This window comes from Schistocerca nitens, chromosome 1, assembly GCF_023898315.1.
Source record: "Schistocerca nitens isolate TAMUIC-IGC-003100 chromosome 1, iqSchNite1.1, whole genome shotgun sequence".
Lineage (NCBI taxonomy): Eukaryota > Metazoa > Arthropoda > Insecta > Orthoptera > Acrididae > Schistocerca > Schistocerca nitens.
The window spans coordinates 25,916,399-25,943,496 of record NC_064614.1 but is presented as its reverse complement, the minus strand read 5'-3'; the positions used below and the strand labels follow the sequence as shown (position 1 = coordinate 25,943,496).

At 44.9% G+C, this 27,098-nt stretch overlaps 1 protein-coding gene across 1 annotated transcript in view; it reads left to right on the top strand.

Annotated features, from left to right (window-relative positions):
- Positions 1-27,098, top strand: part of LOC126257762 (Down syndrome cell adhesion molecule-like protein Dscam2) — a 381,956-nt gene that overhangs the window by 287,887 nt on the left and 66,971 nt on the right. Inside the window, exons 21-23 of the mRNA XM_049955588.1 lie at positions 18,512-18,662; positions 24,434-24,610; positions 24,952-25,140. Of these exons, the coding sequence (XP_049811545.1) occupies positions 18,512-18,662; positions 24,434-24,610; positions 24,952-25,140 (517 nt within the window). The remainder of the gene's footprint in view (positions 1-18,511; positions 18,663-24,433; positions 24,611-24,951; positions 25,141-27,098) is intronic.

The following is a 27,098-nucleotide window of genomic DNA, read 5'->3' as shown; positions in this document are numbered from 1 at the left end:
AAAAACAGAACACCACCATTTACAAGTGTTTGAGAACAAATTTTATAGAAAAGTCTTTGGTCCATATTATGGCAATGAACCACAATGCTGGAAGAGAAGACACAACATAGAAATCCATGAGCTATCACAACAACCAATGATAGTAAACATAATAAATGCTAGAAGACTGCAATGGACTGGACATCTTATGAGAATGAAAGAAGACCAAATTGTGTTACGAACATTCAGGGAGAAGCTATATGGCAAAAGACCAAGGGGGAGACCAAGGAGTACTTGGCACAATGAAATTAAGTGCATATGCGAAAGATTGGGAGTAAATAACTGGCAAGAGACAGCACAAGACCGGAGCATCTGGAGGAATCATGTGAGATCGTCACGGGAGCTTCGAGTCCCTTAGAAGCCTACTATGCTGCTGCTGCTGCTTATGATGATCAAACCCTGGTCTAACATTTTTAATGAGGTACATCATTATGGCTCAATAGCTTTGACATGGTGCCTATTCCTTGAGCGGAGAACAGTTCTTGAGGCTGCACGATTCGAGCAACTGGAAAAGATAATGGATCAAATCCACTTACCAAAAGGTCCTAAAATATATTCTGAGTTCAAAAATAATGACAAACCTGGAAAAAATGCCTACCTCTGTGGGAATAAGCAGTAATTCTGAAAACAACAATTGTGTGAAGTCAAAGTTGCACTCATCACATACAATATTAGAATTTCTGTGGATAGAGGTAATCAGGCTGGTTCCGTGTTCCTGTGACTTTCAAAAAGCTTTTGATTACCACACTAATACCAACTAAAGAAAATGTGATATTATGGGATATTTAAGAAAGTTTTTGATTGGATTTAAAAATTCTTCACTGACACAAAACACCAAACGGATGGAGACCCTTCTACAGACATAGAAGTAATGTATGATATGCTCCAGGGAATTACTGAAGGACTATTACTGTTCCTCACATACAGCAGTGATTTACCAGGTATGACACAGACTTATTTCAGATGATCTGGTGATCTACAAAGAGATTTTTTCGGATAAAATTGCACTAATATTCAGTACAGATATTGAGAGGTACTGCTTGCAGTGCGCACAGCATTTTAATGAAATTTACATGGCCCCAGGTTCACTTTAAATGGCAAGCATCTTAAGAACTCATTACCGAGCAGGGTGGCGCAGTGGTTAAACACTGGACTCGCATTCGGGAGGACGACGGTTCAATCCCGCGTCCGGCCATCCTGATTTAGGTTTTCCGTGATTTCCCTAAGTCACTCCAGGCAAATGCGGGGATGGTTCCTCTGAAAGGGCACGGCCGACTTCCTTCCCAATCCTTCCCTAATTCGATGAGACCTATGACCACGCTGTCTGGTCTCCTTCCCCAAACCAACCAACCAACCAACCTTAAGAACTCATTGGTTCATGGCTAAATATAGGGTATCATGAAGTCTAGGTGTATTTCATTGCCCATCGTTAGATGTAACATTTGAACATTGTGCATGTTTGAGGATGAGAAACTTGGCTGATGGATCAAGGGTAATGCGCATTTTGATTGTCTTTAGCGTAATGCTGCATTTAGAAGAGCGATGAAATGGGGTGGATGGTAATGACAGATACCATTGTGAGAATAGAGGTTTCTAAAACCCTGGGGAGACCTACTGAAGAGAAAGTATGTGCTGGTGCTCTATTAGGGGCTTCAGCTGAGGTGGAAGACATTTAGACCATTTGAGGAAAATGGGATGTTGCATCTAACACACAGGTCTCTAGCATAGTGGCCATGATTAAAACAGTAATGGGCTGCTGGCTGTACCATGTATACCATGCAAGCACACATAGTGGTGTGTGAGTTGTTGGGCTTTAGAGCGATCACAATGTCCCTGATGGAAGACTGTTAAGATGTCTGACCAAAGGGCACCTGGAATGATGATTTAGTAACCTTCAGCAGCTGCAGAGAGAAGGAGCATTCCTTGGCATACCCAAAGCTGACAATAGAGAGAAAACAGGTTTTGGTGGTGGGATATTTAGATATTTTGATTAAAAGCCCTATGGCCAGTTGTTACATGTATAGATATAAACACAGTATAGGAGGTGGTCCTTGGTTGTTACATTCACTGCTTCAGAGGTGGACAGTGGTATAAGTGTGTGAGGCATGGAAAACAGTGGGATATTACTGCTCCACACTTGAAAGTGTTAGTTATAAGAATGATGAAGCATCCAGATTGCTTAAATTAAGCAATTCTTGTGGGAGGAAATGGCAAGCACACTTTCATAGGTCCATTTGAAATGAACACTTACTTTACAAAGTTTGTTCCATTGTGCATCAGCATTTCAACATGAACCATCTGTAATACTTTAGCTTGCCAAATAGTAACTGTAGTTCTTTAAAGTTGTAAGGTGCAACAAAGTGTCATCTTGGAGGTGATACACACTAGATCACACACCATCCTTGTCCATAACATGCCCCAAACATTTCAATTTAGGTGGAAAAATGGAACACTTCTACAGGTTCCAACACAGGCCCCTTAGTTGTAGCAACATTAATACCCAATTGAGGTTGCGTAGATGATCTAGGTCATTTCCACTGACATTAATATCGTCCTCATATTGACTCCTTGTGGATGGACATCATGTACTTAAGAGAATGATATGTCCACATCCCTAAGTACAATTGAAAAGCTCACATGCCCAACACTGGTCAGTTGTGTTTAATAAAGTACTCATTTAAACTAACAGCTTGGTGGAAATGATATTGCTTTTTCAAGTCATCAACAGAATTTTAACAGTGGGGAATATTGCAGGATAACTGTTTGGACCATCACTGAAAAACGAATGGAGCATTGGTCATGCCAAAAGGCAGCCTCTGGTACTGTTAGAAACAAAAAGGATTGTTAATAATCTTGTAGGTAGTGGGGAGCGGGTTTGATAATTATGACGATAAATAATCACTCACACTCCTGTCACTTACTATGAATACTTTTGTCCTCACAGCGTATATACAATGCGTATCATAGAGCACGTACTACAGTGGTCTGATCTGGTGAAGATACAGTTGTTCTTGCTGTGGCAGGGCACTGATATTATGGGGGGGGGGGGGGCTAAGGCCAGTGGTTCTACGCCCCCACAGAGCCCCCCTCCCCCCCCCCCCCCCACACACACACACACAGTTGTGGAGTAAGGTGATTGGTGTATGTTGTGACGCATTGTCCTGCTGGCAGTGGCAAGGGCTGACATCTCATAGTCCGCCAGGTGCCCGGGTGACCGTAAATGGCAGCCAGTGCCAGTGGGGCAATGGCAGTGTCCGTTGAGGTGTTGGTGGCTGGTGGTGTGTTGTACAGTTTTGGTGAGGCTCTCGGTCCACCAGTGGTGGTGTCTGGGGTGTCAGTCATTGTTACAAAGTGCTCTGGGGCCAACACAACCAGGTAGCTGTCCAATGAAAGAGTGGATTTCCGGTATGCTGTCTCGATTGCAGGCAGAAGTGGTGAAGAATGCTCTAATGACCTCAAGAATGAGCTGTAGCTCGACTGTGTATTGCCATATTTGACCATAACCATGAGTAGCGAGTCCTGCAGTGTTATGAAAATGTCTTCTGGGAGGTAGTCTCGCAGGTCTAGGCCAACTGTAAACTGGCTTGAGGGGCCATGACCTGGAGCCGGTGGAGGGTAAACACTGGGTGTGTCCACAAGTCCGTGCCAGTTTTAGGTGGTTCAGTGACACTGTCGTGATTTTTCAAGCTTTCAAGATATCAAAAGTGTTTGGCTCTCATTTCAACACCTTGTATGGGCCACTTTATACAGGGTGGAGGGTGGGTTTGATGGCAGGAGTCCTGAGCATGTGCACGATTGGAGGTCCTTGTGCACAAAGATGGTCGGTTTGGCATGGTGGGATGCAGACATGGCAGATGTGGTCCCTGACATGTGTTACTTGGTCCAGCAGGTTGACATCCACAGGTTCAGTGGTTTGTGATACGAACTCTGCTATGAGGGTGACTGGTTGCCCATAGAGAACCTCTGCCAGTGAGGCATCCAGATCTTCTTTGTAGGCAGCTCATATGCCCAGCAGCACCCAGGTGAGGGCCTCCATCCACACTTAGTCATAGCATACGAGTGCTGTCTTGAGGGTGCAGTCCCAGTGTTCCACAAGTCCGTTGGATTGAGGATGGTAGGCCATTGTGTGGAACAGGTGGCACCCACAGAGGAAGCAGAGCTTGGAGAACAGGGCCGACTCAAACTGCCAGCCCTGGTCAGTTGTCAGGGTCTCTGGATAGCCAAAGTGTGCAATCTATAGTGTGATGAAAGCTCAGGTGATGGTATCAGCCGAGATATCAGTCAGAGGTGTGGCCTTCGCCTATTGATTTGTCCTGCCTATGGCTGACAAGATGTATTTGTATCTATTTGAATCTGGGAATGGCCCCAGCAAGTCAATATGGACATATTGGAAATGGCCCTTCGTGATGGGGAATTTCCCAAAGGACCAATGAGTGTGACAGTCTTCTTTGCCCATTGGTATTGGATGCAGGCTCTTGTCCAAGGAGTTCAGTCCCATTTAATGTGCGCCCAAAAGAAATGTTCTGTTATGAGTCAGTGTTGGGGGTACTCCGTAGTGAGACAAGTTGTGCAGGAGGTCAAAAACTGTCTTCCAGAAGCTCTATGGGATGACTGGTTGTTGCCTACAATGGGATCCCCACCGCACAAAACTTGAGCTGGAGGCCCGTTGTGTGTCCAGATGCAGGTTTTGAAGGTTGATGTCAGTTGCTTGTGCCTCCACTAGTTGGTCGAAGTCAAGGTGTGCTGATGTGGCGGCAAGTTGTGAGAGGTAGTCAAGTTTCCACCAAGTTTCCTGCTCCCCATACATACCAGACATCTGTAGTATATTGTGAAATCAAGTTCAGGTGGCGGAATCATTGAAGGGAGGTATTGGGTGGCAGGTTTTTAATAGCATCAGTGAGAGGTCAGTGGTCTGTGTAAATAGTAAGTTAGTGGCCCTCGCTGTCATCTCGGAAGTACGGAACCGCCTCGCATATCACCAAAAAGTCATGGTCGAAGGTTGACCACATTTTTTGGGAGTCGATAAGTTTCTGCAAGAAAAACAGTAGGGGTTGGGCTCCGGAGATGTCCTGTTGTAGCACCACCCCTTTGCCCAGTCGCTGGCATCAGCCGTTATAACCAGATGGACGTCTCACGATGGGAGTGTCAGGGTGGCAGTGTGAGTGAGCTCGGTTTTGATGTTCTTGAAAGCTGCTGGCATATCAGGAGTCCAAGTGAGCTTACGTTTGCCTGATGTGTTCTTGTCGCGGAGTGACTCTGTGAACACCAGAAGTGTTTCTGTGGCATGGGGGAGGTGTTGCTCATAGAAGTTAATTACCCCTAAAAAGTGGCACAACTCTTGATGCTCTTTCGGGGGTGGCAGGTTGCGGATTTGGTCTATCTTTTCTGGGGTGGGGTGGATGCCTGAAGCAATGACAAGGTGGCCTACGAATGTAACACATTTTTGCCAGTTTTGGCATTTGTCCACAACACCATGCTCTGCTAGCTTGTTGAATACAACTTGGAGGTGTTGCTCATGATCTTGAGTTGTTTGTGAGAAGATAATTACACCGTCCAAGTAACAATAGCAAAAGGGCATGGAAAAAACAAGCTGTCAATCAGCCGTTGCCAAGTCTGGGCTATGTTCTTTAGTCCGAAGGGCATAAAGAGGAATTCAAATAGGCCAAATGGTGTATTTATGGCCATCTATGGGATGTCCTCCATGGCCATTAGGATCTACGAATAAGCTCTTTTGCAGTCAATCACGCTAAAGATGCTAGCACCAGCCAGTTCCTGGGAGAAGTCCTGAATATTGGGCACGAGGTAACTATCAACGATGGTGCGCATGTTCAAATGTCTATAATCCATGCACAGGTGCTACGTTTCATCTTTTTTCATTCTCATAGTAATTGGTGAGGCCCACACACTGTCTGATGGCCTGGTGGTGCCCTCACGTAACAGTTCCTCTATTTTGGCATTGGCCGCCTTTAGTTTGTTGAGGGGTGAGGCAGTGGGGCCAGCGATGGACCGATGTATCAGGGGTAGTATTAATTCGGTGTTCAGTACCTTCACGTATGGTGTTAATCTTTTTATAGAGCTGATGTGGAGCAGCACATGATCCACTTGTGAAGGTGAGGAGGTGTTTACACTCGACCTGCTCGTGAGAGCAATATCACTTCTGCACAGCCTGCTGGTGGAGGTGTCATCACCGGAAGTAAGAGACACTGGACTGACCTATGGTTCTGAAGGCCTGGCGGCATCTCGGGCAGGTGGCCCTCGTTGTTGCTGATGTGGCAACAGTTGTTGCGGTGTGATGTGCAGTTGTGCTGTGATCTTGGAGCAGTGCTTGCAGAGGTGTTCATTAGGTGCTCATGAGTTGGCATTGGTGTGGCAGAGTGTAAGCCGTAGTCGCAGTTTTAAACTCCTCAAACAATGCCTGGCACTTAAGTGTGAGATCCAGTACTGTTGCAAAGGTAGGACGAGCAGGTGGCGAAGCCTTGTCCGTTGGAAGGTGGTCACTGTTTACTCCACTAATCGGCTTGCGGTCGTCACGATGTAGTAGTAAGGCCCTACTCAGACCTGGCAGAAGATTATAATGCCTCAAAAAATGTGCACCCAACACTGGCTGTATGGTGTCGCCCACGAAAAACGTCCATGGGTGAGGGTTTTGGTGAGGGGTGTAGTTGTCCATTTGAACTGTGATAAAGGCCATGCCTATCACAGGAATAACGGAATCGTAACGGTGCGTAATTGTATAGCGGATGGTGTACGTTTTCCAAGTGCAAGCTGTGGTGGCAGCGTGCTAACGTTGGTGCTTGTACCAACTAGGAAGTACACTCTAAGATGGTTGTCATAGAAGAAGAGCTGCACACCATTAGAATATAGATGTGGGATATGATGAGTGTTGTCATGCTTCATAGCGACGCGGTTTGAAGCATGGGGCGACCTGATGCACCTGAGTCAGGCCACTGTACTAGTTTGGGTAGCTGCAAGGTAGATGATAATGGCGCGTGTTGGCACCGAAGTGTGTGTGGAACTGACATGGGTGGTGTGGCCGAGTAGGTGCAGCGTCCTGGCTGGGTGTGTTGTTGTGATGGTTAGGCATGGGTTGATGGCCGTTGTGAATGTGGCAGCTTGTTGTTAACATTCCACTACAAATGCTGCGCCTGCATGCATGGTGGTATTTGATTGTTGGTGCCTTGCTGCAACGGAGTCTAGCAGGACTGCTGCGGGTGCACCTTGGAAGGGCTTGGGTGAGGTCAGAGCAGCTCGGTGACTGTCAGTTGGCTGAGCACTGCATAGTGAGCGCTGCACAGGTGTCTCCATGGGTGCAGCCAATGTGCACCCTGGCCCAGGCTGGCTGTAGATGTAACCGGTATTGACGTCGGTGCCAGAGCCGATGCGAGTGTTTATCAAGGCGTGATGTTGCATAAGGGCAAGCACCAATCGGCAAGGCATAAACGGGTTTCCAGCAGTTTGTCTGTTCATTTTCAGGCAGCTTGAGAAGGCATAGTGACCAGAGAGTACGATCTGGTAGAGGTTTGTGTCGTTTCAGAGGCATAACCTGCACCAGAGCGCTGAAGGGGTATCGTGGCTCAGCGGTGCCTTAGCAATGGCTAGGTGGAATTGTTGTTCAGGTGAATGTGACAGATGCTGTAGTATAAGCATCTTCACTGTCTGGTATCTGTCAGTGGTTGGTGCATACCATAGGAGGTCACTGATGAGATCGATGTTGGTGTAGAGGTGGTTCAAAACATGTCGTAGTCATCTGTGATCCCAGTCGACTGCATCATGCACTCGCAGAATGCAAACCATACTCGTGCATAATCAACTTGCAGTGGCAGCAGATGTAAGTTGGTGTGGGCCAGTGCTAATCTCTCTGGTGGTGAGGGGCCAGGACCAGTATGAGGTGGTTGTAATCATGTGAAGTACGTGGTGCAGGCTTGTGAACATCATCTGGTGACGCGTCATGGCCCGGTAGTTGCTGTAGTTGTGTCGGTAATGTGGGTGTCATGACTGATTATCATGTGGTGCAGGTGTTTTAGTTGGTGTGTCGGAATCATGGAGGATGGCCTCTTAATGAGGTACTGAGGAACATGGTGTGATGGATTGGTCCTGGTTGGTGGCAACCATGGTGGATGGCGCATCAGTGTAGGTCGCCCACTGCAGCGGCTGTTATAGGTACTCATTGTGTCCCACGCTGCGTGGGACATAATTGCAGTCGGGCTCGTCGTATTGATATGCTGTGGTCATGAGGTGTGAAAATCCTGTGGAGCTGCATGTAGACTTGGTGTACCTGCTTGTTGAGTGATGTCACATAGCAAGTGTGGCCCGGAGTGCGGCACAGCTGTTGTCGGTGTGACGTCGATGTGATACAAGTCGCAGTGTGGTCGTAACAAGTGTGATGTCACCTGGGTGACATACGGTATCGCACGGAATGTAAAGTTCAGGTGTAGGTCATGGGAAAACATAGTCTGCCACAGGAAGGTCACTTGTTGGTTGGATTTGTCTGCAATAACCCATAAATATCAGGTCTCTGCACTGGAAGGCAGTTGTATATGGTGGCAATTGTTTGTCAACAGTTGTGGTACTCTGGAGGGTGTTTGTAATTTGGTACATTGCACATGAAGGAATATTGATATGTGCTGAGTCATTAGAATGAAAATGAGTGCATTGTAGTTCATTAACACTGTCACTGATCGGTATATTAGTAGCACTGGTTGGGGAAGAGGGGGGAAGGGGGGGGGGCGCATGGCTGCGAGCAACCATTGTTCACCTTATGTGGTCACTGTTGATGTAGCACAGTTAATTAAATGGCTGGCAGACTTCGTCTCACCACCTTCAGTGATAACATCGTCTGTTTGGCAAGAGGTAACGATGCCCTGGTTCAACGATTGTTGACATAATGGGAACACTGTCAACCATTTGAGAACCACAGTTGCACTGGTTATATCACCTGGGAATCGGGGAGAATGCCAGATAGATGCACAAATAAATCGTCTGTAGCGATGCCAGCCAATGTGACACCATTATTGAGCGTATTCATCGTGGTGTGAAGTTTGTATCTCACAGTGATCGGTGGCATTCTGGTGCCAGTATAACTAGGTATTTGCGGCGCGGTTGAAAAGAAAATAACAGGGTCACCACTGTAGGTAGTGGGTAGCACGCATGGTAATTATGATGATAAACAATCACTCATACTCCCGTCACTTACTATGAATACTTTTATTCTCGCAGCATATACACGATGTGTGCATCATAGAGTGTGTACCACATAGAACTGATCTGGCAAAGATACAGTTGTTCATGCTGTGGTACGGCAGCGATATTATTGGGGGTGGAGCCAAAGGTTCTACATCCCCACAACCTTAAATGCTTGTGACTCTGTCTAGGGCAAACAGAAAATACACTTAAGTGAGATCAGTCTTTGAATAACAATGACCATCAGAAAGAGTTAAAACAATTCCTTTAGGTGGGATAAAGGGAAATTATCTGTCAAAACTCTGGCATTGACTGTGGCCTCAAAGTTACCACACTGCAATTGGTGAAGCCCAGAAACTTGATGAAACTTGGTGTGACAAGCCTCACGGACAATCCAGTTGAAATCATGGTTAACAGAGTCCCTGAAGGCTGAGCACTTGCAAGTTATGGAAGTAGCACCAGTGCAAAGAATAAATACGTTTTTGCGCAGCCTAAACCAGGTTGGTGCAGGAAGGGATACGAAGCTGATTTCCTGGGAGGGGACAACTTTCAATACCACTAACAGAATTGATGGTAAGTGAAAAACATTAAGGGAATCTATATTGAAGATGTTACGGGTAATTAGTTACCATAAACTAAAGCTGTCAAGTGACAGATTTGTATGTGGCTAAGGCTTAATGCCACCCTACCCCAAAACACACAATCCCCCCCCTCCCCCCCCAGTTGAAACTGATAAGTTTGCAAGGCAGAAGAGAGACTAGAGTATAATATCCTATGGCTCTTCATGGATAACAATGTTACTTTTTCCAGTGATTACGTAGAATACTTCCATTCATAGCATAATTGCTGACCATTGATATAGTATGAATGGGTGCGCTGTCTGACACATTTTGTAATGGATGGTGTAGTTTATATTATATTGTGACAACGGTGATGAATTCATGCATTTTATTATCTTACACCATTGGTTTTATGATTTTACATTGCCTAGTATGATGTTGTAAATGCTTTTATGAACATGATGGTGGTCCATGGACCAAAACTGGTTGTTTAATTTAAAAAAAAAAAAAATAAAATAAAAATGCTTTATCAGAAGCTCTTGGCAATAAATCATGGTATTCTTCAATGTTACTGTGACCACAACATCAAGTTGGAATGGCACTCAATGACTGATGACGTGTACATGTCTTGTGGATAACACTGACTTGCATTGGTGTTGGGGATCATCCTCCTTGTATTGATGGAAACAAGGTGCTTTGACTGTTCACAAGTTGCACTGGTAACCAGGTAGGGAGAGCAATCTCGTGGTTGTGGCAGTAGCACTCAGGTAGGATAGAAAATCCAGATAATGCCTGTGGAGCAAGATGGGCTGTAGACCATTATGACAGAGGACTGTGATTGTGAAAGCAGCATTTGCTTACAGTGACAGTGTTACTTTTAAAGATCATGCAATGACTCCACTTCTTCTAACTCTGGATCTTATAATTTGTGGGCATTGGCCTAAGTTTGCTGATTGGGTGCATTTTGTACTAGCCTGTCTCATATGAGGGTATAAGAGTATGATTTAGTACATTCAACCACCACACAAGTGAACTTACAGTTTTGATTAATACCTCAGGATTCAGCACCCCTTTGTAAATAAGACTTTTCTGTGTGCTAGCAGCACTTGAAAAAGTGCATTCTTTTGGATACCACGTGCACTCAGCTATTAGGTATTGAATTAAGCTAGTTTGTCAATGAGCTTAGAGTAATAAAGGATAAAGATAGAAGGCTCCTAATGGTTGGGGGTGTGGGCACCATCTTCTGTATCAAACTGAAAACCTTGGGCTGCATTATATGAGGAATTAGTGTCTGTGATAGACCTGTATGTCCCAAGACAAGGTCTCCTGCATGTGAACTCCATTCCTTTTGATTGGTCTCAAATGCAGGTTTTGAGACCAACTTGTAGTAGGTCAGCAGCGCTCCAGTGATTGGTGTTGCAGTTGTTGCTGCTGCACCTCTGCAAACTTTGATATTGCTTGCTCCATTGTGATGATTACACTGTGAAATGGTTCAACTCACCCTAACTGTACTAATGATTGTGAAGTTCAACACAATCTGGTTGTGAATTTGCAGTACCAATCAGCAATAACTAACACCACTGTGAATACAGTTAGTTTAATCTTCCACAAGGAATTATTTCTCCAAAACATTGGGCTCTTTTACCCAAGTAACATAGGATCATCAGCCAGCAAGGACACTTCACAACATCTGGCGTAGCTTATCAGTCTATCAAGTAAGGTCACTTCATAATACCTGGATAATGTTCAAGTCTTATCGTGAAAACACACAGAGGACAGCTTGCAATATCTGATAAATGTTCGCAATCTGTTAGGTAACAGACACTCCATAGCGGTGTTCAGAGTTAATCACCTGACAGCAAGCAGCAGAATGAGAGGTTTGTGGGAATCTCAGTGATGCTACAATGCAGAGGTGGGTGTAGTCCAGTGGGAGCTGGCAGGTCAGCCGAAGAAGGCTGTATGTGAAGTGTTGGCAGAAGAGCCAACACCGTGTTGCTAGAGGAGGCCGAAATGCACGCGTTTAATTACACGCAGACTGGCGTGAGGTCTGGAACAATTAAAGGAGTTGAGTCTAATAAGAAAAGAACATAGTTCTTGGAATACTTAACTTTAATCCATATTTGGTGTACATTGCTCTGGACTGTACATGCTTCAATATAACTGGTAATGGCGCCTTGCTAGGTCGTAGCAAATGACGTAGCTGAAGGCTATGCTAACTATCGTCTCGGCAAAAGAGAGCGTAATTGTCAGTGAACCATTCCTAGCAACGTCGGCTGTACAACTGGGGCGAGTGCAAGGACGTCTCTCTAGACCTGCCGTGTGGCGGTGCTCGGTCTGCGATCACTGACAGTGGCGACACGCGGAATCGACGTATACTAATGGACCGCGGCCGATTTAAAGGCTACCACCTAGCAAGTGTGGTGTCTGGCGGTGACACCACATTCCTCCCCCGCAAATTGGCGTACGGTTGTGTTATAAGGCTTCCGCCCGCCGTGGGGAGGACCCCATGTTGACGTATGCGACGAGGTGGGGAGCCTAACAACAGGCGAGGCTGTGCCACTCGCACCCGGCCATTCGGTCCGAGGGGAGCTAGGAAACACCTGAAAACCTAGTCCAGGGTGCACGCCAACATGCGGTGTATGCGCCCTTAGAGAGACAGGAGGGGCCGAAGGGTCGACCTCCATCGGGGCGGTGCACCCGACGGGCGAAGACGACATCTGGTCCGGAGCGGGCAAGAGTTCCATGTCGGAGGACAGCTGGTCACGGGAAGCGATTGGCAGCGCATGACCCAGGGAGGCGCCCGGCGGTTGCAGCAACGCGTCCACTGCGGGTGGCGCCGGCGGGAGAACAGGCGGCGGCGGCGCGTCGCCATGGGGCAAAATGGAAGGCAGCGTTGGTAACACCTGGGGATGAGGCGAGCCAGTAGATGGGTCCCCAGGGCGCTGACAGGACGGCTCCGTCGCTGAAAGCAGACGGGGAGCGGCAGAACCCGTGCGACGACAGAGGCGCAGCTGATTGAGATGCCGATGCACCTCACCAGAGGCCCCCAAAAGCAGATACATAGCGCGGCCGAGGCAGCGAAGAATGCGCCCTGCGAGCCAACGCCGTGAACCTCGATAGTTGCGATAGTATACAACGTCACCTGGAGCAAAAGCAGGTGGCTGCCGCTGCACAGGAACCTGATGCGGCGGATGCAGCAAAGACATCAAGGTTCGATGAGGACGACCATGGAGCAACTCAGCCGGCGAGCGACCATTTCGGGGCTGAGAGCGATACGAGGACAAAAAGAGCAATAACGCGTCCTCCCGAGAATGCGACTCTTTCAACTTCAACATCTGTGACTTGAAAGTCCGGACCAATCGTTCAGCGGCACCGTTTGACTGAGGCGAAAACGGCGCGGATGTCAGATGTTGAATACCATTGGCCTGGCAGAATGACTGAAATTCTGCGGACGTGAATTGTGGGCCATTGTCGGAAACAATAGTCTGTGGAAGACCTTCAATACAAAAGATAGCGGCTAACGCTTGGATGGTGGCAGATGACGTCGTGGACGACATCCGGACAACAAAAGGAAAATTACTGAAAGAATCGACCACGACCAACCATCGAGCATTCCAGAACGGACCAGCAAAATCGATGTGTAAGCGTTGCCAAGGGGAAGTGGCTTTCGGCCATGCAAAGAATTTCCGCGGTGGTGCGGATTGTTGTTCGGCACACGCCATACAAGAAGAGCACATATTCGTAATCGCAGCATCGATTCCGAACCAAGTACAGTGCTGACGAGCAAGTTGTTTCGTTTGCACTATACCCCAATGTCCTTGGTGGAGAAGCCGTAAGACAGAGGACTGTAACGAACGCGGGACCACGACTCTGGGCTGATCATTATCAGAACGCAACAGCAAAACACCATGTCGTACAAAAAGTCTCTCCTTGTGTGCAAAAAATCAGCGAACCAGCGGATCCTCGATCTGTGACTTTGACAAGGGCCATTGCGTAGCAACAAAACGCCGAAGGGTAGCAAGGACAGGGTCAGCAGCTGTGGCAGTAGCTACACGACGAAAATCAATCGGAAACGATTCGACCACGTCATCGGTTTCCGAATCAATGAACATGCAAGCAAGTTCGGAGGAATTGAATGCTCTATCCTCAGCAACAGGCAAACGGGTCAACGCATCGGCGTTTCCGTGCTTAGCAGTGGACCGATACAAGATATCGTAGCGGTACTGCGAGAGGAAAATAGACCAGCGAATGAATTTCTGCGCTGTACGTGGAGGTACAGGCTTGTTCGGATGAAAAAGCGATGGCAAAGGTTTGTGGTCTGTGATGATGGTAAAGTGACGACCATACAAGAAATCATGAAACTTTGTAACACCAAATACGAGAGCCAAAGCTTCTTTCTCAATCTGTGAATAATTTCTTTGCGCAGACGAGAGCAATTTGGACGCAAAGGCAATAGGGCGATCATGCGATCCATCTTTGTGCGCAAGCACAGCACCGATCCCGAAATCCGATGCATCTACCATCAACAAAAGGGGTTTCTGGGGATCGAATGGCGTAAGGCAAGTAGTGGAAAGCTACGCCGATTTCAACTGGTGAAAGGCGCGTTCGCATTCCGTCGTCCAGACGAACGGAACACCTTTACGGCGTAAGCGATGAAGCGGAGCTGAAATGGAAGAGGCATGGGGAATATATTTATGATAATAGTTGATTTTTCCCAGCACACTCTGTAGCTGCTTCAAATTCTGCGGCGATGGCAAGTCTTGTATGGCACGGAGGTGCTCTGGACTGGGATGTATGCCTTGGGCATTGATTACATGTCCCAGCTAGGGCAAGTCACGAGCAAAAAACACACATTTGTTCTTCCGCAAGTGAAGACCATTTTGTAGCAAAACCTGAAATAATGTTCGGAGATGGGCTAAATGTTCTTCTTCCGTCTTTCCGGAGATCACAATATCGTCCAGATAGTTTGCTGTAGTACGGACCGAAGCACAAACTGTTTGCAGATATTGCTGAAACAATTCAGGGGCGGATGCACACCCGAATGGCAATCTTTTGAATCGGTACAAACCAAGATGCGTGTTAACCACCAAAACGTGCTGGGAATCTTCGTCCACCGGTATTTGCAAGTACGCATCTGCTAGGTCCAACTTCGAAAAATATTTACCCGGGCACAGTTTGTCAAAAAGATCTTCCGGGCGGGGTAAAGGAAAAGTTGCAATCACTAGTTGTGGATTCACCGTTGCCTTGAAGTCCACACAAAGTCTCAATTTTCCGGAAGGTTTTGGCAAAATTACTAAGGGTGAGGCCCAGAGAGAAACCTGCACTGTCCTAACACAGGGATATTCTGACCGGAATAGCTAGTTAACTTAACATTTGCGGCACGCAAGGGAGATGTGCCCAGTTGGTGGTACGTGTCGTGATTGATTAGTGAAACTGCAGCTCCGGTATCGAGCTGGAATGGTATCACGTGGCCATGAAAGTCCAAGTCTACAAAAAGTTTATTGTCCTGCCGATGACAAGAGCGACTGTCTCGTGCAACGTGAACCGACACTGGTACAGAATCACTTGCGACGTGACGGGATTTCCGTCGATGTCGACGCACACTATTTGTGGGACGAACACAGTCACTGTTAGAGAGAGTGGCACTGGGTGGAGTGGAATGAACGACATGAATGTCCATGGGCGAAGGTTCACGAGCCTGAGTATTCTTGGTTCGATTCCGATTCCGGCGCGAAGCAAAGGGCCTGGAATGGTTGTGAGTGTCCGATCTAAGCTTTTTCTGGCAAACACTCTGAACATGTCCTTTTTTATTACAGAAAAAGCAAATAGCTTGGCGTGACGGGCAATTGTCATGCGAATGTCTAGTTGCACACCGCGGACATGATTTTAGCACTGCATTTGCTTGCTGCCGCGGCAAACGTAGCGGAGAGCTTGGCGGCAGCTGCGTGGACTGTTCCGTGCAGCGCGCCCGGCGGGCCGGTTAACGTGACACACGGCTGGCGAAGTTGCAAATGATTCCTGAGCAAAGTCAAGTGTGTCCTGCCTATCCAATATGTCCATCACTTGTTGAAGGGAGGGATTGACTAGTTTCAAAATCTGTTCCCTGATACGAACATCAGAAACGTTCTGTGCAATTGCATCACGCACCATAGTATCTGAATAAGGGAGTCCACATTCACACTCAAAAGCACAATCCCTAGTAAGGCCTTGCAAAGTTGCAACCCACTCCCGATTAGTTTGACCGGCCGTACGTTTGGTACGAAAGAACGTATACCGTTTGGCAACTACATTGACTGATTCTTTGAAATATGCATCTAATGCAGACAAAATTTCGTCGTAGGACAGAGTTGCTATGTCGCGTCGGGGAAATAATTTCACTATCACACGGTACGTCTGGACGCCTACACAGGACAATAAGAAAGGCTGCCGCTCGTTACCTTGAATTCTGTAGGCGGCGAGATGGAATCCAAATTGGTGTGACCACTCCGTCCAGCTTTCCAGTGCGGCATCAAAAGGACGAAAAGGTGGTGCAACTGCGTTTTGTGGCGGCGGTAGCGGTGAAGCGGCGGCGGCCGCATCGTTTTGCAGTGCATTTTGACCCTGGACGAGCTGTCCAAGGGCATCCAATAAGGCCTGCGTCTGCTGATTCTGTAAGCGATAAAATTCGGACAGTACATCTGGAGAATGTGGCGAAGCCATGACAAGTAAATTAGGGCAATACGAACGCTAAATCCTCGTTGCCATGTGCTGTGTTGGCAGAAGAGCCAACACCGTGTTGCTAGAGGAGGCCGAAATGCACGCGTTTAATTACACGCAGACTGGCGTGAGGTCTGGAACAATTAAAGAAGTTGAGTCTAATAAGAAAAGAACATAGTTCTTGGAATACTTAACTTTAATCCATATTTGGTGTACATTGCTCTGGACTGTACATGCATCAATATAACTGGTAATGGCGCCTTGCTAGGTCGTAGCAAATGACGTAGCTGAAGGCTATGCTAACTATCGTCTCGGCAAAAGAGAGCGTAATTGTCAGTGAACCATTCCTAGCAACGTCGGCTGTACAACTGGGGCGAGTGCAAGGACGTCTCTCTAGATCTGCCGTGTGGCAGCGCTCGGTCTGCGATCACTGACAGTGGCGACACGCGGGTCCGACGTATACTAATGGACCACGGCCGATTTAAAGGCTACCACCTAGCAAGTGTGGTGTCTGGTGGTGACACCACAGTATGTATGTTGTACTCATTCTTCAGCCAGTTATTTTGCCTTTCTTCCTAAATCACCTGATGGTTGGTAGGAATGGGGAACAGTTCTGTTGTACATTTTTGGCTGCCTGTGGTGGAGTCAAAGAACTTAACAACATCTTAACAATCATCAGTGAAAAAGATGTAAGATTGTGGATGGTTGTTGATGTGATGTGAAATAGTTGTTGGTGAGCAAACTCTGGAGCACATGCTACACTCAATCTGTATCTACCTTTTCCAGATAAGCAGAGGCTCTGTCTTGACTGACCTTTCTTTCCCACTCTATTTCTTGAAATTATTCAAAGTCTACAGTTTCAAACAAAAGCAATCCCAATGGTTCAGGTGTGTCATCAGCCAGTCTACATCCCAAATCAAATGAGAAACCTAAGAGCCTTGAGTCCTCCTGAGGAAACCTCTGAGAATATTTTTGTCAGACCATGTCCTATGGTAAATATCATTTTTATGAAGAAGGTACATTTGAAAAATTACCACTCTTCTACATTCATAAGACTTTGATGAGACTTGCATGGTTACTTAGATCAATAAAAAAACTGTGCTGTTGTATGCTTTGGGTTGAGACTGCTGTAGCCGACCATGTAATTAAGATTTTAAATGTCAAAAGGATTGAGGAGTACAGTTACTGGTGATCTTAAGGAAGTGAGTGCATCTTATACACTTTCAACATCCCATAGTTATTGCAGTATATAGCTGTTAGATTTAGTTAAGAGTCTGGCCTCAGTGACCAGAGACTGGAATCATGAGAAGAAGGCCTGTTGGGTAAAATCTTAAATATATAGCAGTCTTTTCATTGTACCTGTCTTCAACTCAACATCTCTTCTATATGGTGATTAGCAATCTATCCTTTTCACAATATTATCATTATTCCAGCCTGGATTTTCCATTGTCTGTTTAAACCCAATACATCATTTTACATACTGATTTGTGCTTGACCCTGTATTGTAAGTGTCAGCTATTCATGGAAGCTGCAGTTCAGCAGCTCTTGAGTCAGATGCATCACTTTCAATTCCATCTGCATTTGTCAGCTGCTAACTGAGTGTTGCTGCTTGGAGAAAATAAAATCCAGGAGAAGAAGTTTAAAATGATGAAAGCTGCATGACTTGTACCCTTCTTTAATACAAGATAGGCATTCATATCATACTCTATCACAGCCAGGACTACCTGTAATATTGTCATCCCATACATGAACTCTACTGCAACTTTTTCAACATCAGCTGGTCACCCAAATGAATGGACACCAACAAACTTTTGCCAAGAACAAAGTTGACCGACCAATGACATATCAGATCCTTCTGCTGAGTAGACTATGTTTGACTTTAAATGAGTGCCTCACAGCATGCCATCTAGATCCTCCATCTTCCCCATTCGCTTCCCCCCCTCCCCCCCCCCCCTTTTCATTGTATTTTACCAGTTATATTTATGTGGTAATGATGTTTTCAGTAACTTACATTGTTGTGTTATAAACTTTTGCAGCAAGCCAGCTTTCAAGCAGGGCCCACTATAAGGACACATGAGGTTCGGGGATTGAAGGAATTAGAGCAGTATGAGTTTTGGGTGACAGCTTCAACTATAGTAGGTGAAGGTGATCCTACACGGCCTGTTCTACAGGCACCCAATTCAAGAGGTAAGCTGAACAGAGTGTGAACTATGGTCTGAACTGTTGATAGTTTAACTGTGTTGTTATAGTAGTTGTAATGCAGTGCTCTATGTTGTTTGAAGTTTATTGGAACCATTACCTTCCTTTTTGGCATAAATAAATTAAATAACAGAGTAACAATACTGCACACATGATGTTACTGTTCTGGCAGTGATATATTTTTATGTACTTGTTCATCGTAAGAGTAGCAGGTGGTAGATGTGAATTCTCTGGCGTGTTTTGTGTTGTTATCTTTGCCACGTTACAGAAGTTCCTTTGCTTTAGAGTGCAAGTTTGTTTTTATCTAATGCCAGTGTGTCTTCTACTTTGTGAAATAAAAGTAGCTTCTGTAGTCCCAGAATTGTGTGTTACTTATGTGGATAAATTATGAGGCCACACTATGTGTTGACATTTCCTATGCGTCATTCCACCACACTTCTCTTTAGTGCCTTAAATATAGTGTGAGTCAAAAAGGACTTCATAACTTAGGAATGATATCAAAATTTATTGAGATAACTTACGGAATAGGTAGATGCATCATTTTCTAGCAAACAGCCTAAAGTTTCACATAAAAGTTAAAAATTTCATATTGGTTTGCGGTGCCTACCATTTGTGATGTGGCATACATATCATCAGTAATCAATTTCTTCCCACACTCATTGAAGCAAATTGTGCATAACTTGTCCAATGACAGCATAGATTCGATTTTTCAGGTCAGTGAAATTGTTTGGTAAGGGGGAATATACACATGGTCTTCAAGGGAGCGAGGTGGCCGTGCGATTGTCCCTTCATGACCAATCCATTGACCTGTGAAGTGATTATCGAAGAAACCTCAAAATTCCATGAGGAAATGGGTTGGTGAACCATCTTGCTGGTAGTAAACCATCGCAGCTCAGTTATCTTCATTGATCTGTGGAACGAAAAAGTTTTCAAGCACATTCAGATGCACGAAATGGACAGCAAGCACTCTCCACATCAGTGAAGGTAGCCATTTTAACTGTGTACTATACTGGCACTCCTGGTGCTGGAAGAGGGTTGTTTGCTATAAAATTACGCATGTACTGGTCCTGCAAATTATCTCAATAAATTTCTATGTCTTTCCAAAATTGTGAAGCCCTTTTTGACTGATCCTATATGTACACGTAACACTTAACACCGCCCCCCCCCCCCTCCCCGCCACCCGATGTTTGAATAAACTCCAGAGAGTGAGATGGAGTACTGTCGTAGAATAATTTAATTACGTATTTAGGGTAAACAAATAATGTGAAATAAATTTTCTGTCATCTACTACAATTTTCTACTGCTACTGCCTATAACTGTTATCCATTAAATAAGTTGTTATGTTGTACAAGATGCTACATAGCTTTCAAGAAACAAGTGATTCAAGTGATGAGTGACATAGAAAGCTGTGCATATAACTTCTTAGGAGTACAACAGCTAACCTTTATATTTGCTTAAAGTTTTGAGAATGTATCTTGTCATCATCATATATTGAGTACTCAAGTGATTTGCTCTTTCCTTTGTATCTGTGGCATTCCTCATCACTTAGCCTTAGTGTAGCACTGGTGTGCATTCCTTTTTTCCATCACCAAGTATAGGACATTTATGAGCAATGTGCTGTGACCAATGATGTTAGATAATTTATGTTTTAAGTAGCCCATTCCCCCATCATTGGTGCTTCTGGTCTTATTGGGTTTGGTATGCACACCGATGCAGTCATTAGTCACCAAGCTGGGATAAATTTAATGTTATGCAAAAGAAAGTTAGTTAGAAAAACGTACACTGATCAGCCAGAACATTATGACCCTCTACCTAATAGCCCATATGTCCACCTTTAGCATGTATAACAGTGGCAACATGTCATGGCATGGAAGCAATGAGGACCTGGTAGGTCACTGAGGGAGTCGCCACCACATCTACACACACAGGTCACTTAATTCCCGTAAATTACAGGGAGGTGCTTGAGGAGCTCTGACACCATATTCAATCACATCCCAGAGGTGTTCAGATCTGGCATGTTGGGGAACCAGCACTTTAATTGGAACTCACAACTGTGTTCCTCAAACCATTCCATCACACTCTTGGTACTGTGAGATGGTGCAATATCTCCTTAAGAAATGCCACTGCCATCGAGAAACATGACTGTCATAAAGGGGTGAATGTGGTCTGCAGCCACTGTACAATACTCCTTGGCCATCATAGTGCCTTGCACAAGTTCCACTGGACTCATGAAAGCCCACATCAATGTTCCCCAGGGCATAATGGAGCCATCACCACCTTGTCTCCATCCCACAGTACAGGTACCAGGGAACAGTTCCCCTAGGAGACTATGGATTCATGCCCTCCCATTGGCATGATGCAGAAGGTATCAAGATTCATCAGATCACGCAGTGCTCTGCCTATGTGCCAGCATCCAGTGCTGATGGACACGTGCCCTTTTCAGTTGTGGTTGCCAATGTCGTGGTGTTAACGTTGGCACATGCACGGATTGTTGGTTGTGGAGACCCATCATTCATAGCGTTCGATGCACTGTGTGTTTAGACACACTTGTATCCTGCCCAGCGTTAAAGTCTGATGTTAGTTCCAACACAGTTCACTGCCTTTACTGCTCTATAAGTCTGCCCAGCCTACTGATCAACCCCATGACATTTGGATGTGGTTTCACCTCAGTTTTGCCACGTGTTGAAGACACTCACCACAGCACTCCTCAACTACCCAACAAGTCGTGCAGTTTCTGAAGTTCAAATTACTTACGGGTTTGCTGCTGGGTGACGTCGTCAAACACCGCCAATATTTTGACAGGAGCACACCCTGCCATTCTCAAGGCACAGATGCGAGGAGGAAGAAATGCGCAAGGAAATTTAATACCTTGGTTCACAGAGGGTGTCATCCAGCAGCAAACCCGTAAGTTATTTGAACATTCAATTTGCCGGGAAAAGTTAAAGTTTCTGAAGTGCTTGTATCGAGTTTGTGGATCATCACAGTCTGCCCTCGCTTGAATTCAGATTGATGGCTTGCCTTCCGCATTATACACACGGACAGCATGCTCACTGATATGATATTACATGCACTGAACATTTGTCTGACTAGCAGTCATTCTTCGCGAGGTGTTGCTGCTATCGCTTGGATGGTGGTCATAATGTTCCGGGTGATCAGTATATTAAGAGAATAAATTTAATAAGTTAATGAAAATGAAATATGAGAAGCCAAATTTTATATAATTGGTAAAAAATTCCTAACATTAAGAGTTGGGGGTGTTAGAACCACCTGAAGGAAGCAAAGAACTGAAGAATACCTCCGAAGCTGTAGTAACCAAGTAATACACGAAACTGATCCAAGTAACACAAGTATGGCTTTATTCATAAATCTCTGAACAGTAACAGAAATAAGCACCTCACGGATCCACACATTACGAGCCACAACAAGTGTGAACGATACAATTGAATGGACTCAGAGAGAGTCAGTCAGCACTGCTCCGTACATATATACGCACTTGTCACCAGCAGACAGTGTGGCAGAGACTGCGTCACATGCTCGCCTCCCACAGGTGGCCTCCAGCAGATAGCTCATGCTGATACAGTTGGCAGCCAGTTAAATCACTCACACATGGTGTCATCACACTCAGTGCACTCATACTCACTCACACTGGTAGCAGGATTCAGCACACCTCTGCCTCGTGCACAGTGGGTGCCATGGTGACAGAGGATTTTCCTGTAGCCCAACAAGAGTCACACTCATCAACTCTGGAGTGGCAGCAGAGGGTGCTGACAGAGGGGGCAGGACGATGTGCAAGGCAGGCATGGGAGTATAGGGCCAGAACGCGCAGGAGCACAGGCACTCCTGAGGGCAGTGGCCCTTGCATCACCCGTTGACAGCACTGGAGAGAAGAGTGTCATCAACATCTCTGTGTCATCATCAGCTGGCAGTCCAACCCAGGTAGCTGAGTGGTCAGAGTGACTAAACGTCAATCGTAAGGGCCTGGGTTCAATTCCTGGCTGGGTCAGAGATTTTCTCCACTCAGGGACTGGGTGTTGTGTTGTCCTAATCATCATCATTTCATCCCCATCGATGCGCAAGTCGCCGAAGTGGCGTCAGATTGAAAGAATTGCATCCGGCGAATGGTCTACCCGACAGGAGGCTCTAGTCACAAGACATTTACATTTATCAGCTGGCAGTTCCTAGTGCAGAGGAGATGGGGCTGGACCCACCGGTGAAGATGGCTGAGGTGATGTGATGGGTCTATTGGAGGTGGCCCAACTGGAACAACAGGCTGCGGCAATGGACCTCAGGTGGGATACTTATCAGAGCCTGGTGCCAGGAAGCTGGAATCCCAGGGTGAAGTACATGGAGGATTCAGCCAATGGGATGGGAGTAGGAAACGATAGGCTTGATGTTGAGGGCGGCAAGGCGGACTGCTGTAACAGGGGTCGCACCATAATGCAGTGGGAGTGGCTGCTCTAAGCGATGGTTCTTTTGTGGACAACACCAAAACACAGTCAAAAACAGAGAGGCAATATTGTAAGGAAAAATGGTCGTACAGGTGATCCGAAGCTTGTCCCAGCAATTTAAATGGCCAGCCCTGTTGAACAAACTGAACCACCTATCGGAGAACTGGGTCTGTGGCAACAGCAGCTGCTATGCACCAGCTCATAATTGGGAAACCATTGACCTCAGTCTGCGTTTCAGTATCAAGATGGGAGCAAAGCTATTCTTCATGATCAAAGTCAGGATCAGGATCCACGGGAAGATGGGACATGGCATCCACATCGGCATTTTTAGATATAGGTCAAAAATGGATTTTATAATTCTAGAGAGACAAGAACAGTGCCCGATGTTGTAGGTGGTATGCTGCATTGTTAGGCAAGGAGATGTGAGGGCTGAACAAGGAAACCAAGGGTTTATGGTCAGTAATAAGATGAAACTTGGAGCATGAAATTTCCAGGGAGTGTAGACTATGGCAACAGCTTCTTCTTCCACCTGAGAGTAATACCTCTGGGCCAGAGTGAGAGATTTAGACGCGAAAGCAACAAGGTTGTTCACAGCTGTCGGCATATCGGTACTCGTGAACTTCATCGAGGCCATACTGTTAGGCGTCAGTCACCAAAACTAGGTGACTGGTGTGTGTGTGTGTGTGTGTGTGTGTGTGTGTGTGTGTGTGTGAGGTGTCATGTTTGTGTTGGATGATGATGAGAGAAGAGAAGGGGTAAACCCTAGTGCCAGGACATAGCTCACTCCTCTCAAACAGCAAGGGGCCGCCAAGCTAAGCATCCCCATCTGACAAAAGGATCACCCTCAACAGTGCCGCATGCCCTCACATCATGAGACACTGTGCACACATTTGGAATTTAATCCAGGACATTGGCACAAAGACTGATGGTCCTGGACTTACCACTACAAAGTTTCCTGTCCCCTCTGCCATAAAGACAAAGTGTATGGCATAGTGAATACACAAGACACATTAGAAGATAAAAGCCATTGTCTTTAGAAGTACAATTCACAAGAGGAAAAAAGAATGAGTAACATACATACTTCTGTGTGTTGCACAATAATATATTGTTTTGGCTATTAGTGGGCATGGTATTTTGCCTGTCTTCATTAGTATTTGCACATAATAGTGTTGAGATATGTAGAGTTTCCACACTTTTTCTCATTTTCAGGGAACCAGTGCATAACTTTCAATGAAATTCCATATATTTGTGGCATAAATTGTGTAATTATTTTTAGTTTCTCTATCTAGTATTGTTTCTTTTGTCTCTTAGCTCCTGCTCGCATCGCATCTTTTTCTCAAGTTTTACGCCGTGCTTTGAAAACAAGCGTTACCATGTCATGCCTGGCAGTTGGAAATCCAACACCTAGTGTGCGGTGGCTCCACAAAAAGAGGACCCTTAAATCCGACTCTAGTTTCAAAATATCACAGGGCTTACTTCACATAACAAGTACGTTAATATGCTCTAAATATATCTCAGTAATTTCACTAGTGAGAAAGTAACTATACATATTATCAAGTTCCTCTTTTTACAAAACTAAGTAAGCCATTTGTCATGTGTCCTATTAGCTGTGAGCAAAAACCAGAATATGTGTAATACGTTCATCATCTTTCTAGTGGCTGTTAACCAGCACCAACTATTAATGTATGCATGAATAACAACAATAGACCAAAGCTTATGAAGGAAACTATTTATTTGGTAAAGTAATTTCCTCGAAGCATGTCACATCTGTGTGTACTACCCAGTATATATACATAATCGTTTTAGAAGTGCATGTTTATTTCTGACAGGACTGGAGGAAGTAAATGAAGGAAATTATTCTTGTATAGCAAAAAATCTATTTGGTGACGATCAGATAACATACCAAGTTATTGTGCTGATGCCACCTGATACTCCAGTACTTGAAATTCTTGGTTCGGATCATCACACTATCAAACTACAGTGGACCACGCCTAAGGATGGAGGAACACCAATATTAGGTATGAACAAACAATCATAATTCTTATCAATGACATAAATTATGTCTAAGAATTTCATTCTTACATTGCATGTAACTATCTAGAATACCATTTTTTATTTCTTCAGTGACTTTGTGACTATCACCCAGTAAAAACACATTGTTTCTCTTGATGTTTTTGATGTGGTTACTACATTTTCTGTCCTCTGTGGTGTTCAACGTTATTGGTTTTATTGTCAAATTGCAATTTTGGCTGGCAAGAACCCTAGATTGGTGTAATTTTTGTGTGCTCATTCTTCTGACACACATTTTGACCATTTTGTGATAAAGTTTTTCAATGCAGTATACAAGAATTTGTAACTGTAGGTGACATAATGTTCAAGCTATTGTGCCTGTCAGCAATCCAACATTTCCTCTGCATGGTGAGTAGCACTCTATCCTTTTCATAATATTATCATTATTCCATTCTGTATTTTCCATTGTTTCATAACCTATGATTTGTATTGTGGGCAGCACAGATTGCAGTGTTAATTAAAGTTATTCAGAAGTCTAAAAGTTTGTATTTGAGTTCTAAAATTAATAAACTTGGGTGACTGTGGAAGAAATCTTTAATGAGCACTTTTTGAATGTAGCTGAGGAAAAATACTAAAAGAACATTTCCTTAATTCTATAGATCAGGTAGGTGTAGCCCCTATAACATTACAGGAAGTAAGGAAAACGATCACTTCTTTTAAAAGCAAAGCTCAACAGGTACTGAAACATTTCAACGGAACTACTAAAATCCTGCTGAAATCAGATGGTAAAGGCAGCCATGGTTCATATATTCAACAGCTCCCTCAGTCGAGGTATCTTCCTTGCAAGAATGAAATGTACCACTGTGAAGTGACTCTTCAAAAAGATATTGCCACAGATCTTGCAAATTATAATCCTAAGCTGAAAACGTGGCAGCTGATTGAGTTTGCTGGAGGAAACTTGTTTCCCAATATGCTACTTAGCATTGGAGGAAAGTCTCACTTTTGACTCAATTTTCTAAAAACTTGGAAAATTAATGTATGCTAGGATTGCCAATCACTTTGACAACTTTGATCTAAACAGCACGAAACTGCAGGAAACAGTTATCACTACAACTGCAGCCATAGGATACTTACAGAGAAAGCCTGCCACTGTGTAATCACAGGACTGTTTAGTAACTTCCTCAATTCCATGTACAGGACAGACAACAGAAAGTAGTGTTTGATGGAAAAAGCATGCTGGTAGGAGGGTAGAGTCTGACCGGAGAACGGTAATATAGGGTGTTCCATAAGGTGTCTTCCTTTGTCCCCTGCTATTTCTTATAAGCATCATTGATCTATCTCTCCCTCCAACAAAGCAGGGAACTTCACATTGTTTGTAGATGACACATACAATGTGATAGACAATAAAACATTCACTGAATCATTAGAATTTAATGCCAACCAGTTACTTTTAAATGTTCTTAACTGACTTACAGTAAACTATCCAGCAATAAACTCCAACAAAATCTGTTGCATTCAATTCCATTCTGATCACGGGAGCAAACAAAAGATGGTTATTGAACATGAGAGCCAGTGGATAAAGAAGGTATAATGTTGAACTTGTAATGTGTCCATATAGATAATGGGTTTAACTGGTAACACTACATCCTCTAAACCTTGAAAAGGCTTACTCAGTAACTTTTGCCATCAAGATAATCCCAGATATTGGAGACCTGAATGTCACAAAATCTGACCATTTTGGTTACTTCCATTCACTGATGTGTTATGGAATCATCTTGTGGGATGAAATCACCATCACTGAAAAAATTCTTCAGAAAAAGATTGTGAAATGTGTCTGGAGTACCTCCAAGAACCTCATGTTGAAATCTTTTTGAGATGACAGGGATATTAACCATTTTATATTATCTCTTTTTGATCATGATATTCATATTTTACACTCATTCTCAGTATGAAACAAATGAGACAT